We start from the raw sequence: 20,987 nt of genomic DNA on the forward strand, positions 1-20,987 counted from the left end.
GTAAATGGTAAAATTACCATTAAGTTTTGTAAAGAGTTACTGACATATTTTACTGACTATTATTATTATTATTTTTTTAGTATGCAATAAAATGACAATTTAAATTGACAGTAAAGACATAATAATATTAAACATTATAATATTAAATCTAATTAAAATAAATGCAAGTGATGCAAACTGTATTAATATTAATAATAAGAACTATTCTTAATGACTGAGTGTAATATATAATAATAATAATAATAATAATAATAATAATATAGTATAAATAATAATTAATAAATCAGCATATTAGTATGATTTCTGAAGGATCATGACACTAAAGATTGGAATAATGAAAAAATACCTTTTTGTGAACATATTTCACAATAATACTGTTTTCTTTTACTGTATTTTGGATGGAATAAATTCAGATGAGTATTAAAAATATATGAATGAATAAATTAATGAAAAATCAATCAATAACACCCCCCCAAAAAAAACAATCAATCCATCTTAATTATTCCAAATGTTTAATGGTACTCAAGTTCATGTTAACCAGCGTAGTTAACTAATGTTATAAAATGAAACCTTATTGTAGGGCAAGAAATCTCAACAAATGGCTTTTCATCGGGTCAGACCGCTGGAGAATGTGATATCTCTCTGCGAATGTGATAATTGATGAACTCAGAAAGCCTCATTGTAGCCTGGCGTCAATCTCTTTCTCTCTGCGGTGGGCGAGCGGAGACAGATAAAGACACACAGATGCTTTGGTGTGTAACGAGGCCTGGCCCCTGTCATCACAAACCCCTCGTTGTGCCTGTGCAATCCTCACACACACACACACACACACACAGTGAGATAGAGGGTGGCTAGACACAGCAGCCATGTGAGGGGTGTCATATGGAAGAGCTTTAGTCCTTGTATCATCCTATCAAAGGAATGCTGCCTACTCCTGGATCTCCCACAAAGCCACCTCATGTGTGCCAGTCCAGAAAGGTGCAGGGGACAGAGCCCCTCTGCCAGCCCCCTGCACCCACACACACACACACACACACACACACACAAATCTGCATCATCAGGCACCTTTACACATTGCACTGTTGTTGCTTCTACACTGTAAGAGGTAACACAATTACTATATAATAACTAACTAGTGCAGGTAGATTTTATTTTATTTTATTAATGATTTTAGACACTGTATGTTGATACATTTTTAGCTATTAACTTTAAATAGATTCTTTATTTTTTTTATAGAGCAATGTAAAAAAATAACTGAATTTATTTCAGAAACATTCATTATTGAACTGAATCAGCCTTTATACATATATATATATATATATATATATATATATATATATATATATATATATATATATATATATATATATATATATATATATTGTGACCATTTTAAATGTAGGAGCTATCAGCAGTTAAAAGGAGATAGAGCTGAAGTCATCTTGTGCGGACAGAAGGCACTCAGGTCTGAGGGCCCCAGCAGCTTGACTCCGGGCCCTCAGTGAGCCTGACCTCTGAAGTGTCCTTTCCTTCAGCGCGTCCAGTTCCTGCACCTCTGCTATCTGCTGCACATTCTTTCACGTTAGCAGCATCACCCCACGGACAGCCTCTTCACCAGCCTTATACACCCTATCTGAGTCTCTGTGTGTTTCTGTGCGTGCGCGCGTGTGACAGCAACTATCTTGGGCTCCCAGTTAATTGGTAACCAGGGTTTTGAAAACTGGAAGAGCTTTCGGACACGATCGTAGACCATGTCTGCATTGGGTAAGTTGTTTTTCAGTGCTTAATTTTGGATGAGGAGGAGCGAGCCAGGCGATGTTTCTGTTGTGTTTGGCCTCTTGAGAGTTTTATGTGTTTAGATGTATTAGGAGTCAAAGTTTTTAAAGTTTTGATTATTATTATTATTGCATATATTCACCCATCTGGTTTATTACCATCATAAAGTGATCAAATTCAGCATTTTGGTTTAGTTTGTCATTTTACACACGGTAAAGTGATTTATAGCTCAAAGACATCTTCCATTTTTCCTTCTGTGACAGTAAAATCAATATTTAAGAGGGAACCGAAATGCCATTTGTTTTCCGGCTCTGTTTCTCTCTGTTCCTCCCACACGTTTGCTGTGTTTATCTCCGTTGGTGGCTGCTTGTCACATGCTTTGGAGGGTCATTCATATTGTGTGGTGTGGGCCTGTTCAATCTGAGCCGAGTTAGTCATTCTTCATCGTCTTGTTAGGTCTGTCCTCCTCTCCTTCCACTCGACTCACCTTTAACCTCCGCTCCACTACTCATTCTGCTCATTTTCTGTTGCGCTCTGATACGTGGGGCTGGAGTGGGTCTTCAGAAAGGCAAAGATTGCCCTCGAGGCTACGCTCCATCACTTTGAACAGTAAAACAGCAACATCCTTTTCCTTTCATATGTCACGTGTAGAAACATTATCTCGAAGCCTGCACAATATCATGAGGCTCAGCGCCAGTGCAGAGCTTCTTGCGATATTATAAACTGAAATTATAAATTGCATGTAAGTCTTAGTTTGGTATCCAACATCAGACTATTTAATTTTCATTATAAACCAAGTGAATAATTCTAGAAGATAACAGTAATATTGGCCCACATTTTATTATGGTTCTGTCATCCAATTGATTTGAAGAGTCTCTTTGGTGCATTTCTCAGATCAGGAGTCTCATTTATAAAGAAATCATCCTAAAATTTATCTTGCGATCATTCCTCCGATATGCATATGTGCAATTCATAAATTCAATGCAATTCACAGAAACCGGGCGTCTTTTTCAGATATGAAATCTATGAATCGCGAATGATCTTGAACTTGCGAGCAAATGAATGAACTGATTGAGTACATTTGTATGCGCTTTCCTACATGTTCAGTTGCTAATCTCATTGACCATATCCTCAGTTGAAACATTTTGAAATATTTTGTCTCTTTCAATCAATACAGTGTCAATTTGTACTTTTAAAATGGATAAATGGCATACATGAGAAGTGCAGCCTTCAGCAATTCAGTACAGTAACTGTCATCCAAACTGTAACTGCTATATTGGCAACATGACTAAACATTTTGAATAACTTTATTGTGAACAATGAAACAAGGACTTTTCATTCTGATGGCACTATGTTCGTTCGACATAAATTGAGATTATAAAGACGAAATTGCAATGTTAAAAGTGGGTGCCTCAAGGGCTGTTTTTCATTTTATTTATTTTCTCCAACAGTTAAATATCCAAAAACCAATGAATGCACCAAATCAATTTCCAACATGTAGCAAGCAAGCAAACGAACAAACAGATACACAAACAGACAGATAAATAGATATCATAGCAGTTTTATTACTTGGCATAAAATAAACATTCATTGAAATAAAAAAATGATTAATTGTTCTCATAAAAAGGAATATACATTTTTGTTTAATTTAAAAAAGGTTTACTAAAATGGCTAAACCGTTAACTTTGAATACTGACAGGAAATATGATAAAAATAAGATAATATACTATATTTATGTTATATAAAAGTACTTAAATGATATAATGATTCAATAATATGAATGATAAGTACTCATATTGGACCAAGAAGAGATGTTTGCGCCTTCTTAACAAATAGAATTGCAATATTGGTAATCCCCTATCCACGAAACACTGATGGCGATTCTCACTACCAGTACCTATATAATGATCCCTGATCACACTGCTTCTATAACCAAACTTTGGCTGTGCAATTCTAGAAAAAACAAGGGCAGAAGAGAGCGATAACACGGAGGCTGTTCCTTCAGTCCATTTCCACAGCCCTCCCCTCCTGTCCTTGTACCTTGATTCCTGTTTAATATAGAGACTGATGAGCCCAATTTGGCTGCGTTTCTCCCACTGCTGGATGATTAATAGTGCTGTAAGGTAGCATCGGGGAGCTGTCCTCTCCTTCGGCCCTCTCGTCATGCTGATAGCTCTGCCCGGCGCCCTGAATTGATGACAGAGGCTGGCCATTTGCAAATCAAATGGAGGGAGGCTGACTGTAACTCTGACACCTCCGTGTCCCCTCTCTTTCTCTCAGTCTCTCTCCCTCGCTCTTCCGCCCTCTCGTTACTCCCTATTTCGCTTATTTGTTAAGTGTCTCTCCCATTTGTTATGCAAATGAGACGGGTGAGAGCCGGGGGTACGACATCATCTCCAAAGCATGATAAATATTTGATCAGGCGTAATGGAAATTGTCAAGCCCGTCTAATTGTGTCACACATTATCTGAAGGGAAGTAGCAAATTTGGACATAGCCTTTGATCTGTCTCTCTCTCTCATTCCTGTCTCTCTCAGCAGGGACGTACGCTCATTTGCCTTCTCTTTCCATTCGCTACGTGCTCCTCGTCTCTCCGCTCATCTTATACAAGCAGAAAGCCACCGTTTAAACTCTCTTGTGGGATCACACGCACAAGAGAAGCCGTGTCATTGAAATCTCCCTTTCCTTTCTATTTATGCCCGGTGCCCCACACCGCTCTGTACTAGGACCATTTTTTTTCTCTTCCCCTTTGTGTTGTGCATTGCATCCTTTGCAGTTTTGTTTTTTCCTGTTTGAGGAAATACAAGCCAAACAGAGGCTAGTTAGCCTATCCGTTGTGTTTTTAGATGCAACAGACAAGCTTGTGGTCTTTATTATGGATAGATCAGAACGAAATTAAATTCACCCTTTGTCAGTTTCACTATAAATTAGCCTAACTAACATTAAAGCCAATCATTTCAACATTAAGAGTCATTACAACCACCATTTGAATGAGACAACTCTTACATTAAAAATGAATCAGCTAATATCTGTGCATGATGTATTATAATGGTCAATATTTTGTGTTGAAAACTTTTTTCAGAGGATACTACGTAACCTGTAACACCTGAACATTATATATTATTGATACATTACACTGTACTATATGGGTTTTTACTGCTTGCAGAGCAATCAGTATATCAATCAGTAATATTGCAACTAATAAATAATTTAATTATTATTGATCAATACATATAAAATGTTTTGTGTTATGTCAAATTGTTTAATTTTTCACTACTACTAATGCTACTACTACTACTACTACTACTAATAATAATAATGATAAAAATAACAACAACATTATAATAATAATACTAGACCATTACATATTTTATATACATTTTTATTTATGACACTACAATAAGCAACACCAGTGGCATACAGTTGTTTGATGCAATATTTGCTGATGTCTCAAAGGTCATTGTTTCAAGATACTTTAGGTTTTTTAATCTACGGTATTTTCCTCCATGTCTCTACTCTCTCATCTGTGACAATAGTCACTGTCTGAAAGCTCTAATCTTTGTATCGAAGACTAAACACGTTGATTAGTTAGGAAGGAATACATCAAATAGGAATCAGTTCAATCATCACTTGCCGGTTGCAAAATAATTAGGAAGGCCAACAAAATAAAAGGAAATTAAGTAAAAATAGTTCCGTACATTGTTTGCCATAAATATATTAAAACTTAATTTTGGATTAGTAATGTGCATTGCTAATAACTGGAGAACTTTAAAGGTGATTTTCTTCAGATTCGATTGGTTGTATCTCAACCACACATCAATATAAAGTGTTCAGCTTTCAGATGATGTATACATGTAAATTTTTAAAAATTGACACTTATGACTGTTGTGATCCATGATAAAAATAACTTGGAGTGACATGGATGAATAAAAAATAGACTGTGCTGATATTCAATACAACGGCACACTGCAGTTAACCATTATTAGCTGTTTTACGCAATTGTGGGTTGCTTCTGCTGTTCTATTTTAAACCTCACCGCCATACTTAGCAGACGGGCTAAAAACTGCCACACGATTCAGATGCGATCACGTTTTTTTAACTTCAAACTGGAGCATGCTCAGCGATGAGGCACTCGAGAGGCAGGAGCAGCGCTGTTGACGCCTCTGGCTGCGGTTAATGGCTGGGTGGTGTGCGCCGGACACACTATGTGGCAGTAAAGGTTGTGGAGCGTTCTCGCATCTGGCTCTTGTGTTACTTTCTTTGCTCGTCTTCCGCATGGCTCGGAGCGAGCTACCTGCTGGATCTCGGGAGAGCGGTGGGATATTTATTCAGCCCGCGTCCACTCTGACCTCCCGTGCTTCCCCCAGCTATGGGATGTCTAGTCGGAGCGGCGAAACAAAATTTGCGGAGGTACCACGGGGAGCGGCAAAGAGCTCTGAGCGCCGCTGTCTGACGCATGACAAATAGTTGCTCTGCGCCGCTTCGTCCCCGGAGAGGGACACCTTATTTAGGATGTCACGCGGTGAGCAGAGGCAGAGATAACAGAGACAAAGCAGGGGGGTCAGCTCAGATTACCTAGGAGACCACCTCCGTTAAAGGGTGCCATTTGTTCCCAAATCGACCTGACGACCCCCCTAATTACCAGCCAATTATCTGGAATTCGCTGCAATTCGCTGGCGCTTTAAACAGGAAAATTGCCTTTCATTCTCCGAGCGCTCACCGCGCACCCGCCTCTGTACCGCCACACATGTGTAGCGCGGTCTCAGGTACGAGGCCTTATTTATGTGAGCGAAAACCAGCCCGCTGCTGCTAATGAAGTCGCATGCTCCGCTGAATGTTAATTAAGCGGAGGAACACGTTGCATCATTAAGCATTCAGGACATAGTGGAGTGTATTATAAAGAGGGCGGCCTAGTTAGCTTACCGTGAGGCATCACTGAGACGACTTTAAACTAAATATGAATAAAAAGCGTGATTCCGGAACATGCAAAATGTCAACTGTTTGCATGAAAACATATAATTAATAATATATAAATAAATAAGAAAATGAAACTACGGAAAATATCATAAGCAATAGTGGTAAAAGTAAACTGTGTATTTATTCATGCTATAAATGTATTTATTTACGACAATATTGCTCTATTGACATTTTTTAAACGTATCAAAACAAAACAATTCAAACTAAATAAAACCGAACAGGAACATCCATAAGCATTTTTTGTAATTACTACAAATGCAGAATTATTTTCGCGAATTTAGCAAAATACAGAAAATACAGAATACAGTACGCTAATATGCATAAAACACCAGTGCAACTATTTTACAATTATTCATATCTCATGTATATGGCATAATGTTCTGATTTGTATAAATATTTTAGAGCTTTATAAAGATGCAACGATGCGTTATTAGACTTAAAGTTCGATAGAAACTCTACCGTGACTCAGAATGTATTTCCCATGGTGTTTAAGTGTAGCTTATACACGTGATATATTTACAGGTGTCTGCAGTTGTATAAGCATAAACCATTCCTGAAAGCTGGCGTTCTTGTTAAACAAGCCCTTAATCGCTATTAAAAATGACTACTACGCGTATACAGTTGAATGCATTTTAGTCTCATTATGCAAAGATTTTTGACCACAGAAAGCCACCATTGACCAATCACTGTCAAGAAGTTTAGAGCACCGTGTAATAAGCAAATCTGACACATAGCAAATGATGTTGAAGTGCAGTGTGCGATTTCTAGGCCACTAGCAGCAACAAACAGAATCGCAACATTTTTGTTTTTTTGGAGGTACCAAAAAGTGGGTTGGACATAACTACATTGGCTCAGCCAATGGAATGAGTTTGGGGGTGCGGCTAATGTGACAGGGTGAGCGAATGTCTTTATTTTTGCCTGTTTGGTGCCTTTATTAGCGCATAAGACGTGCGTATGTTTTTTTTTTGGTAATGGAATAATTAAGGTCAAGATGTTGACCAACACGGCCGTCACGGAGTGGCTCCAGCGGTTAGCGGTGTACGTCCCCCGCTGGTCTGGCCAGCCATCGGAGAAGCAGGTCAGGCCCCCTTTCCCAGAATTCTTAGAGCTGAGCCCATTGTTTGTCAGGCGTTTATATGGCATTGTGCTGTGAGTGATTGTGGTCTGAGCAGGTTCTCAGAGCTCTGTTCTGCAGGAGAACCGGCTGCATTGTTCTTCACTGCACTTGTTACCATTTACACTCCTGCCACATCTGTTTTCCTGCTTCCTTCCCACAACACAACATGATGGCTTCCTCTTCAGACCTGTTTTTCTGCCCCGCATGAAAAATACTAAAAATGAGAATGAATTGACAGATTTATTGATTAATGTGTGTGTGTTTATCAGAAATTCCCATCCGTTTTTTTTCTTATGTTCTAGTTTAACTACTTAACTAGTATGTATAATGCCAATAATAATAAGTAATACCAATTATTTTCTTTCCATCGCTGCCTCTGTTGCCTCCTCAGACAAATGGATATGACGAAACATTAACACAAAGCTGTATGGAAGTTCATTTAAATTCCTGCTGTTCAAAACTCTCCACTGCAATCGCTTTAAGAGACAGCCTTTCCTTCAACCGCTTCATTTCTCCAGTGAAGCTTTCATTACAAGGATAAAACCGCTCGAGCAAATTTGGTTCAGATCCCTCTGGCTCTGTCTTTGATGTGATCTGTTGTGCGTTTCATCACTCTCGAGAAGGCCTAAGTGACCAGACTGACCAACGCAGGCCTCCATCAGTCATGGAGGATCATATTTACGTTAGTGAGTTCTGACATGAGGAGAAGTTTTCCTGGCTTATGTTTAAGTGGGCTTGAACATAAGCAGATTGACCCCTGCTCGCAACGGAACCAAATAAATGCACTTTTTAAAAACGGTCTAATTGAACCCGACGTTTTATTCAGTCGGTGCTCTTACTTTTGTGTCAACAAAATCCGAATCACAGATTAGAGGGGTCGTATAGAAGACGCTTTGAAGGAAAAAAACATTATTAAAAATAATAATAATGCTATAACGTAATAATAATGAACTGTGCAGGATTTTTGCATTCAAGGTTTCAGGCTCGACCGAGTCTCGGTAAGACTTCCTGTATCATTTATCAGCCATATAGGCGGTGTAATGAAGAAAGCCTGGTTCTTATCTCTCGTGGAGGGGGTGTCACCCTCCGTGTGACATTTCTCATAGTCGCCTTTCCATGTAGTGGTCATTTCTCTATAAATGTCATTCTCAGCTGAGGTTGTGATTTATGAATGTCAGGATAGGTAAGACGGTGGCAGAGCGCTGGCATACCGTTCACTGCAAAGTTTAATGTGCAGTGTCTAGTGGCCACTTAAAAATAACTGCAGCCTGTGTTGAGAGGGATTTGAAACAGCATTGTGCATCGCTGCATTTGTTTAGTCGACCTCAAGACTGCGTTTGTGAACTATTTACTATTTTAAGGACTTAAGTGCATCTTTATAAAAGTTCACGATTATTTATAATGTCTGTTGAAATACGGCTAATGGGTATACCGTAATATACTGTAATGCCATCCATTGAAACTTGTATGTTGTGTATTTCAGTATATTAGTCATTTGTAATTTAGTATAGTTTTTAGTTTAAGCTTTTAGGTCACACATATATTAAGTGGTCTAACTACTATGTACTTACATCAAAAAATAAGTAGAGTAAGAGTGGATTAAGGTGTAAGGGATGGGTGTGTAATTCTTAAATGCAACTACATAAATTAATTACAGATGTAATTACATATAGGTATTTTTATACATATACGTACAATGTGAAATCATGTATGCACACAATAAGTGCATTGTACCAAATTATTAATTTAAATGTAAGTACATAGTAGTCTTTACAATATATCAAAATAAATACAGTACAGTTGCAATGACAAAATATAAAAATAGTGTTCCTTCCTATAGTGCAACTTTTTAAACAGTAGGCAATATGCAGTATATACCGTGTCACATGCAGTGTATAACGAACATAGTAAAGGAGGTTACCTTACAGTTAACTTACGCATCGTGGGAAACAGCATTGTGATCTGCTGTACACTCCACATGTTGGCAAAAGTAGCTTACGTGCTCACAGAAAATGTGCAGCACACAGAAGCAGTGCAGGACGGTGCCGGAGCTCCTGTATTGAGCGCTCAGTCTGGCTCCCGTAGCTCTCTCCTGGCGGGTCAATGAGGCAGAACGGCGTGATTAGACGGCCCAGTGCTGCGGCTGGCTTATTGAACGACCCCGGCTAATTCACTTGACCCGCTCGCCCGAGTCCACACACATGAGAAGAGCAGGTGCTCCGTAACAGTATGTCAGTGTCCTGATCCAGCTTGATGCCTCATGTACAGTAACAGTCCAGTGCACTCCAGCGTCTGCAGCCACTTTTTGACATTCAAGAAATTCTGCATTTTTGAGCTCCTCTTTTGTGAGATGGCTCATTTTTGTTTTGCAGTATGTTTTGATTTCTGGTCATTTTAAGAAAATAATTTAAGTTGCGTGGAAACTGAGAGCTAAGGATTCTTAGTAAACACGAGACAAGTTAATTTTGATATTTATATTTTCGTAACCATCCTTTGAAATGTTTATATTACTCAGATTTCATGTTGTCTAACAGGTACTGAGCCCTGTACATGACTTGCGTAAAATAAAATAAAAAAATAAATAAAAAAAGATAATGTGGCCATGATTTAAAATTCCATTTATTTTTTCATTTATTTTAGTGTATTATTGACACATTAGCAATTTGCTCTATTTTAGTACAAATTTTATTCAAAGCTTACCTAAAATGAGCAAATAAATTGCAGTAATTTGTTACAATCGTACTAAAATAGTATATTATCTAACTAAAATAGTATACTATTTAGTATATTAAAACTAGGTTGATATACTAAAACTAATTAACAAGCACAGTTTTTATTTTTATTTTACATTATCGTGCTCTTTTTAATTTAATTTAGTTTATATATTTATGCGGAGAGAAAATTAACAATACCTATACTCATACCTATACCTCTTTTTTTAACCTATACATTTTATTTTCATAAAAGGCGTTTGAAATATTACAGTGCAAACTGTTGTAAGTCTCAAAGTTATCGGTGCGTTTGGCCACTAGCCCTCCAGTCTTCATGCTGTCGATTTCCCACCAACAACAACAACACCACTTCCGGAAAAATAATTTCACGAAATGGCTTTTGCTGTCAACAGTAAAACAGCATCACCAGGAAAGCACGCTTTGTTTGAAACATTTCAAGAATTCTTAAAATAAAGCAATGCGTGCGTTTTTTTGGATATGATCGAATATGACGAAATCCACTCAAGTAGTGAACTGGTGTAAAATTCCGTCTATGTTTACTCTGATAAAACTAGAGTAACGGTGGCTCGGAGCAGCAGTGTTTTCTTCCGTACTCCTCGTATTCGCCCTGTTTTTTTCTTGCTGTTGTTTGCCAGTTTCTCCTGCTGTATCTTTACAACCCCCTCAACCTCTCTCTCTCTCTCTCTCTCTCCCTGTGTTTCTCTGAAATCCCCCTCCTTTGCTGGCGTCCCCGTGCGCCGGCAGGTCAGTGGCATGCTAACACTTTTGTCAGTGTGATTAATAGCATGCTGGATTGTCGTTAATTCACTGGCTAATGACTAAGAGCGGGGCCGGTCCAGGAGTAATCGGGTGATGTATAGGTGGGGAGTGCTCTCCGAGCCAGAGGTGAAAATCATTTCCCCCAACTCAGATACCGTCTCTAGCCCAGCCGATGGCTTTTCCTCTTAATAAAAATTAATGCATTTCTCTCTTTCTCTCTTCTGTAATTCCCACTGAGTGACTAAATGAGGCTGTGTGTGCACCCAAACTCAGACGTTACACAGAAATGAATGCAGAAATCACGTTGTTGTTGTTGTTGTGTCCTGGGACATCGAAACACAAGATTGCTCTGAACGGATTTTGTAAGCTTGGTGAAAACTATTGATAATAAATGATAATTAAGGTCCAATTCTTAAAGCCATTAACTACGACCTCGATAACTTCTTCATTTGCTGCTTATTAATAGTTAGTAAGGTAGTTGTTAAGTTTAGGCATTGGTTTTATAGGACTAGGGATGTAGAGCATGGTTATGCGGTACATAAACGATATTAAGCAGCCGGTATGTTAATAATAAGTTTGTTCATAAGCAACTAGCTCATATTGGTCTCTAAACTAAAGTTTGACCATAATAACAACACGCATAACAACATGAAGTCTACATAAACAATAAGGTTTTTTCTGAAAGAGATTATTTTAGTATGTGTTAGCTGAACTAACCCAAACACTTAAACAATATACACAATGTTTGGGGTAAAATGCAGTAAAACATTACTATTGTGAAGAATTATTACAGTATTGAAACAGTTATTTTTTTTAATTCAAATGTATTTTCAAATATATTTTATTCTTGATTAATTAGATTTTTAAAATAGTGTATATATATATATATATATATATATATATATATATATATATATATATATATATATATATATATATATATATTGTATATATGTGTATATATTTATATAAGTCTTTTTATATTTATATTTTATAAGTCTTTACTGTCACTTTTTGATTAAAGCATTATTATTATTATCTTACTTTCCTAAATTCTTCTAAATAAATACATAAAATTCATAAGTAGCATTCATCCATTCATATACCCAAATATCTGAAAAATCTTACTGAGCCCAAATGCTTGACTATTTCTTACTAATTGTTTCCTATTTATTTTTTCCCAACATCCAGTATAGGCTGATGTACAACGTACTGCTTTATTATGATGATGATATAGCTGTTGATTCATAATCTAAATTTCCCAGACAGAAATCGTTCGGTAATTTAATTTTCATAATAGCTGATTTTTAAGTAGATATTGCTTATCCAACTCTTTGCGAATATTCTTGCTTAGCTTACAGGAGCGTGTTTAGTGGCATCTCCCCACTGAAATAAAACTGCTTTGATTGCAGATTGGCATATAACATTGTGTTTAAAACGAAACATTTTATTATTTATTGCTATCGGGGTTTAAAATTAATGCTTATGGTGGCTTTGGTCGTGTGTAATGTCCGTAATCTAGATCAGCGGCAGTGTTCGTGGAGTAGATGGAGCATATGCTGTTCTGTCATTATCCAGACGTCTGAGACCTTCTGGCTCTTATTAGCAAACCTTAGCCTTTTCCCGCATCCTCTCTGTTTGCCTCTTTCTTGCCCCCCATGGGTGATGTTTGCAACTCAATTTGGCAAATGTAAGTTAGTATTGATTATTATTAATATTTATCATGTTTGTGAAAATGTCTTTTCCCTGGTGCTATTAATCTGTCGTGTTAATAAATGTCTGCTCAAGGCCTCGTGCGGCTCCCCGGGGAGCACAGCAGACTAGAATGGCAATCAGGAGAGGCTGACAGGAACGATACACACACACACACACACACGCGTTCAGCCAGATTCCCGCAGGCCCTAATATGATTTTGGTAACTGATTAGGCTTTGTAAAACCAGGTGTGGGGATTTAAGCCTTCTAATTATGTGCATCAATTAAATGCTAAAGGTGTAAGAAATCTTTGTGCATGGAAGCACACTGAATATTATTGTACAACCCCATGGTTTTGGTTCATAACTCTCTAGTTTTACAGCAAAGGAGTTTCCAGTACCACCCCCCAACCCCCACACACACACAGTTTAAACACTAGTTTAAAAAAGTATTATTAAACCCGTTAAATTTTTTTCACTTCTTTCTTTGTGGCATATGTATATTATTGTGGTTGATGTAACAATGTACAAATATATAAAAAACCCTCTCTCTTTATTTTATCGTTATATTATATTATATATAAATGTATTAACATGATCAAATCTTTAAAAACATATCAAATTGAAATAAAATAAGTGTAATTTTTGTTTTTGCTTATTGAGCAAAAAAAAAAAACATTTCTTCGGCTCTGAGCGACAGTAGCGGTTCATGATATACGCTCTCAGCTTGATTCATTGAGTTCGAGACTCACGCATTAATTTTCTTTGAGATGAAGCTGCTGAAGTGCGCCAGCGCACAGATCACTGTGTATTGACTGCTCAAACAGCCGAGGTGCTCGAGGTCACTCTCTCTTCAGCCACTGGACAGACCCCACGCACACATATTGAGTTTGCACTGGCCTGCAGAGTATATACACACTGACACTTGTGTGTGTGTGTGTGTGTGTGAGAGAGTACTGAATGAGACATATAAAGGTGTTTTATTGGCTTTACCTACCAGAGTAAGTATGAGGAATCTCCTCTTGTCGTAATCTTCCCCATGACACTGACCTTTTGAAGAAACAAAAGTACTGCTTTAAGTGTTACTTGGAAATGTTCCCTGCCGCTTTTATGAGGGGAAACAGAGCATGTTTCTGGAAAGCAAATTCTGTAATGCTCTAGACTTGTTCCCCTCTTCCAGAGTGTTCATGGATCAGTGAGAAATATGCGCTCGCGTCCTCCCATATTTATACATGTTTAATTTTAGTCTTCTTAGGTGTAGAAACTGAAAAAAAGAGAGCAAATCATCAAGGTTGGATTCAAGCGGAACACGAGGCCCGTTTGTGATCCTGAAGATTTTTAATTCAGTGAAAGCGTAAAGCTTTTTCCTTTTTTTGGTATATCACAACGTTGTTTGTTTTATGTATCTCCATGAAGTTTAAAATCTATAAATAACCTATGCAATAAAATCTAAGTATCACCTCTTGACATCTGTAAAAAGAAACACACGAAAGCTCATAAACATAGGTTTGTACATTTTAAGGTAAAAAAAAAGAAGCATAGCTTACTGCTACTACTATGACACGTGGTTGCCAGATCTTTGCCATATTGAGTAAGAGTAATTTAAAATAAATAACAATTTAATCATTTAACTTTCATGTTTATAATCGTTTATACTTAATAAAATCGTATAACGGAGCCCTTAAAACTTTTCTTTCATCGACAGCCGGTCACAGAAAGAGTTTTGCATGATAAGTTTGGGAAGATGGTCGGCACATATGTTACCTAATACATGTTTTAAGTCAAAAATAGATACGTTTGCATGTTTGATGGTCACGCTAAGCCATGTCACTATCATAGTTTTACTTAAATTAATCGTGCATCTGCACTTGCTAGCTCTTTAGGACATCCGTGCGAAATGTGTCACGAAGCCAAATATTTAACGCAATTCTTTTCCCTTTTATTAATACAAACACCACTAATAAGGTCTCTTGTGAGCTGTGAATGTACCTCAGATGTCAATGAATTTGGATTCTGGGCTGAAGATTGAAGCCGTGTTTAGGAGTTTATTGGTAGAAGACTACTCGAGCACAGATTCACTCCGGTGTGTTAAAACGCCAATGAAAAAGTATGTAGGTAAAATGTTGAGACCAGCTCTGGAGAGGAAGAGGAGCACAGAGCAGGGTAGTGTCTCTCATCCACTCTGTTGCAGCTTGCAATAATAAAGGGCAGCGCTCTCCTGCCCAAGTGACGCTTTTACAGTTTATCAAATAAATCTGATGCCTTCATGTCTACGAGCCGGCTGCACAGTAGTTTCCAGTGGAATAACAAAGCTGAACAAGCCTTTCATTGTGGCCGCAGCTCGGAGGAGAAGAAGGACCCCCAAGGTGCGAATTAATGATGACGGCCTGATGTAATCAGGATAAACAGTTCAGTATGAGAGACAGAGCAAACAGACGTCCAGAAGAAGGCACTCCACTTCCGGGAGGGTCAGTGTCCAGCAGAGATCCCTATCCAAAGAGATTCTTTATACTGTGCACACTTCTGCTAGATTTCTGACTAGCGGCATGAAGTCTGGTTCACATCGCAGCTAATTCTTGAGACCGTCTGACTGATTTGTAAACCTAAAAACCTTTGTCACACCGTTTTGTTTTTTCGCAACACTCTCTGTCCTGGAGGATTGAGGACATTTTCACACCTGGCTCATTTAGTGCATTTTTTTTTAGATTTTCAGTTCATTTAGGCATATACGAATGCGACAGTATATTTTTACTGTACTATAAAATTCAGCTTTTTGGTTCTTCTGCAATTAGATATTTTTAAGCGAACATTTCAAAAGATTCTGTAACATTTGGAAATATTTTGTAACGCAAAAAAATGATAACAATTTAAAATCCCTGTTTCGTAACAAAGCAAGCAATACTAAAAGCCCTCTGAATTCATCTAAGCCACACTTTATAACTTAGATTTATGTCTGTACCTTGTGAAAAAAAAATTAAGTAGCTTTACATTCTGATGGCTCTGATGTTTTGTTCATCAAAAGTCGTTTAATTCACTTTTTCGGTGTAACTATCTGTTCGTACACTGCAGGCTTTTTAACTGGAGTATTTAATAGATTTTCCTACCCTTTCTATGGCTGTTGAAAATTTACTCGGGTCATATGCCAAAAATGAGAAGGGGGAAAAAAGTTTTAATGGTTTGAAAACACTTTTGATTCTTGCAAACAGCACCAGATAGGCAGTGGTTATAAAACTTTAACTGATCTGTGAAAAGGGGAAGCTACTACTGGGCCACATGTTCTTGAGTTAATTGCCTGGCTGCTTTGAGACTCCTATGAAAGTCTGATCATTAAAGAAATTGGTAAAACATTTCTTTGCCCTCAAAATCGTGAGATGACGCAGGAACTGTTTTAAAAGCTTTTCATTTTTTAGTGCGGCGCTTTTTATGATGCACTCTGCACAGGATTGTTGGTTTTAAAAAAAGTCACAAACACAATCTCTAGTCCCGAAGCAACTTTTGCACACTGTAAGTGACCAAAGGAAGCCAGTGCATCTTTGGACTTAAATCGTCAGTCTGTCATCAATTACTCACCGTCATGTTCTCATGCTTTGAGCAAGTACTTTTGAGCTTCTATTTGCCATATTCGATGTGCTTTATTTGGGTGTTAGCCAGTTATTTTACAAAAATAACAGCCTACACTTAATATATTCATCACATTTCATTCAGAGGACTTGGATTAAACGATAAAATGAAGAGGTAAATCACATTACTTTTTGTTTATCATTAGCAGCTTTAATGAAAAAGAAAATTATGTTGACAAGCTAATCCGTTAATACTCATAAAAATCACACGGGTCATCAATAATATTTCACTAACAGCTGTTTAACATAAACAGCTGCTAAAAGTGAGTTGTCCAAAACTTTAAAAGTGTGTTGGATATTTTTCTCCCACAACGTTCTGAAATGTTCCTGGAATTACTAGAATGTTCCAATCATATGCAGAAGCAAAATATCTTAATATTTTAATACTGATGCTACATGAACATTAGTAGTACAATAATAATTAACACAGAATAACAGAAGAACCAATTATTTTTAATTAGAAACAAATATTGTTACATTGTATTATGAATTTCTTGTAAAATATTGATCACACTTTATTTAAAAGTCTAATTCTCACTATTAACGAACCATTTTGCGTCCTAATTTGCTGCTTATTAAAAACAAGGTAGTTGTTATAATATGTTACAGTAATAAAAGGCATGCTATTAAGGATCTAGTTAATACTGACAAATGGCCCCCACACTAAAAAATATCACCAAAATATCTCTTTATGAACTTTTTTAAGTGTCCGTTTGGGTGAATTAACCAATCAGAACTAAGTATTCCAGAGTGTGGCGAAATAATGCATTCGATTTAATTTTGTGTTAAAGATCATGGAGAGTATTTCACCTCCTCCAGTTCTTTCTCCCTACCTCAATGAAACCGCTGACGTTTGACCTACAGCCAACTTAGCAGTAACTACAATTTATTCTTATTCATGGCTTTGCTGTTGCTTATAAGTAAACAGTGTTTGAATGTGAGAGAAAACAGTTTGGAGTCGTAAACTTGTGTTCTTGGCAGCGCTGGCAGGGGGCTGAGTCTGGCTGATTGGAAGCACTCCTGGTGTAATTGCGGCCTAGTTAGCCCTGATTGCCGGTCCTGTGTTTGGATAGCAAACTGCAGCGGTGCTGCTACAAATTACAGCCAGTCCATCCATGCATGCGTACTTGCAGAGTTGTCGTCATGGAGACCGCTCAAAGGCATCTTGTGAAATTTAAGCACCTCGTTTCAGGTGAGATGTGTCGGGGTCGAGTTTTGGAGATGGGTCAGTCTGAATCTCACGGCTCCAGCTCCGCGTGATATCGAAGGGACTGTGCTTCATTTTTGCTTTGTTGTGCATTTAAAAGCAACGCAGAGCCTATTTTTAGCCAGGTTGTCCCTTTTGCAATCGTGAATGATAAGTACCGTAATTATGCTGTCAAGCAAAGAGTGACAATAAACATAGATGGCTGGCAGTGGCGTCAGGCCACAGGGTCATTTGCCGCCATTATTTGTAAAACGATCGGACGGGAAACAGCGGCTACTATAAAATAGATGGCATCTTCCCTGCTGCGGCCTGTTTGAGCTACTAAACGTCTAACTAACCGTGAATCCTTCACGAGCGTCTGTTTTCTGGTTTAGGCAGAGTATCACCATACATATTAACCAGCAAAAGAAAAATGAATGGTTTGGGTTGAACGCTTCACGCTTGTTGCGACTGAACGAGGATGCCGGTGGTCTCTTCATGGTCGTGTGGCCAAGTGGTTAAGAACCTGGACTTGCGACAGAACGGTTGCCGGTTTAACCTCCACATGGAACGATATTTATTTTTCTCATACTTACGGTTCGTAATTTGAACAACCCATAACCCTACGGATTAAACTTTGGCACGTAAATATTCTTCTCCGTTTGTGATATGGATACAAATGATAGCAAGGATTGGTTGAGAAGGTGTCCACACCACAGTTATTTCAGGAATCACTTTCGAAATGATTTTATACAAAGATGTAGTACAAGATTTCCAAGTTTATGGCATTATTTGTGGTCATTTTTGAGCCTTAAAAACATGGTCACAATGCGTGTGAACTATGGTCACTATAAGTGAAGGCGAAGAGCTTTCACATTGTGTGTCTTTATTCTGCTAACGTATTGCAAATGTCTCTGTATTGTCTTTCAGATGACAGCGAGGCAGTAGACAGCATGTACGACACAGAGCCCAATCTCGTGACCGGCGAGAGCGCAGAAGAGGAGACAGAAGACAGCATCATGTCCCCCATCGCGGTGGGGCCCACGTCCCCTCAGACCTGCAATGAGGACTTCACTCCTAAAGAGGGCTCACCCTACGAGGTGCCCGTCTACATTCCCGACGATATTCCCATACCTGCAGACCTGGAGCTCCGTGAGTCGTCAGTTCCAGGAGCCGGCCTAGGAATCTGGGCCAAAGTCAAAATTCACATGGGAGAACGCTTCGGACCGTACAACGGACTGCAGAGCGCCACGGTGAAGGAGACCACTTATGGATGGGAGGTATGTGGAGATGAGATGCCGTGCATTTTAAAATGAGCTTGAATTTGAGAGAATTACGTTTAGGCCCCGTCCCGAAAGGCTCGCTTGAAGCGGCCATGGTCTTCTTTCAAGTCTGTCTATGCTGGTTTGGCTGACTTCTAAGTGCTCTAGGACCCAAGAACGTTACGCCCAAGCGACATTGCTTCACCAAAGTATGCACTCGTAAGAGGTCCGCAAGGGTCGAAGGAGTCATTTGAGACAGAACCTTAGTTTAGAGTCTGAAGATGAACAGGGACTTGTGGGTAAGTCAACCCTGCGGTTGTGGGAAAGACATGAGCACATTATGGGGTAAAGATGTTCAATCCATGTCTCTGTTTTTTTTTTTTTCCTTTTCCATTCATCCCTGAATTTCATTTAATGGTAATTTTCGAAACCCTGATTACTGAAGATATCAGCTTTTCTCCTCTGCCTACATCTATTAGAATACACTCATTTGGTCACGCCACATGATACGGGTTATGGGAGACGCGTGGCATTTGCGTGGAGCCATATTGAACTATTAATTTTCATTTCAACATGACATCGGAGGATATTGAAGTTGCTTCGGTAAGCTCATTAGGGCACATGCTGATTCCCCCCACATGACTGATCAGACGTGAGCCGCTCTCTCTCTCTCTTTCTCTGCTCTCTCGCTGTACTCCACTCCACTGATATATACCATTACACTCATTTAGAATTACATATGAGCAGGGGGCAACCAGAAACGTTGTCCTGGGCCCTGTGATGGAGGCCCTGTATATTACATCGTACTCTCCAGGCCTGAGGGCCACCCATAAGAACTTGTTTCTGAAACATTTTGACAATTTTTATGCTTTCAGCCAGCATCGGAAGTCCAGTATTATTAGACTTTTAAATGCATTTAAACAAAATCCATGAATGAATTGGGAAGTAATATAAAATCACTTTTTTGATAACCCTGCAAAAAGGGAAAGGATATAACTATTCATCTGAGATAATAACCGAACAGCACTTGCTAAATTAAACATACACTATAGCATATAATTATATACTGCATACTTGTTTATATATTTCTTCAAAATTAATTGGCAGTATGCAGCGCTCTAGCATTGCAAAAATAGCCACTGAAATATGCAATAATCTGTTCAAAGCCATCAGCTACACATCATGCTTTCAGGGTGCTTTTTTTCCCCTCAAGAACTTCATATTTCTGCTTTCGACATGCCTAGTTTTATTCCCTAGAAAAGACATTTTAGCTGTCTTGCTGCTTTGGGTTGGATTCGCCACTAATGATGCTCATCAGAATCTGATCTCAAGAGAAAGCTTCTCTCTCTCCGTCTCTCTCTCTCTCTTTCTGTCTGTTCTGTCTGCCTGACACTACGCTCAGATTTCAGCCCTAATTTACACGCTCAAGTACTTTGGCTTTATGTTTTATAAAGAGTACACTCAAGGCCCTGGTTGACAGCGTAACGATTGACAAGGAGCACATCTATGGGTACTTGCTCGTACACACACACATACTCACACACACACTTTCTAAAGACCAGAGAGACATCTGTTGGACCATCTGTGACAAACCATCTATAAAAATGATACTTGTTAGCAGCTGCCGGAAAGCAGATGACAGTGGGTCGCATTAAATTTAATTGCGTTATATCTTTTTTATGTTTTGTTGATTTTTTTTTACGTTAAAATACTTTATATACTCCCAGTTTAGTAAGCAGGCAACTATAAGTTGTCAAAAATAAAATTAAATAAAAATACTGTTACTAGTGACTAAACAATTTTTTTGTTTGTTTGAGAATCCTCACACGGCAACAGCCAATGGCATGACTTTGTGGGCGGGGCTAT

The 20,987-nt window shown here is 38.3% G+C and overlaps 1 protein-coding gene across 1 annotated transcript in view; it reads left to right on the forward strand.

Moving 5' to 3' along the window:
• Positions 1-20,987, forward strand: part of prdm16 (PR domain containing 16) — a 346,947-nt gene that overhangs the window by 41,155 nt on the left and 284,805 nt on the right. The window contains 1 exon segment of the mRNA XM_043247681.1: positions 18,790-19,139. Coding sequence (XP_043103616.1) covers positions 18,790-19,139 — 350 coding nt within the window.

Source organism: Puntigrus tetrazona, chromosome 8 (genome assembly GCF_018831695.1).
Source record: "Puntigrus tetrazona isolate hp1 chromosome 8, ASM1883169v1, whole genome shotgun sequence".
Taxonomy (NCBI): Eukaryota; Metazoa; Chordata; class Actinopteri; order Cypriniformes; family Cyprinidae; genus Puntigrus; species Puntigrus tetrazona.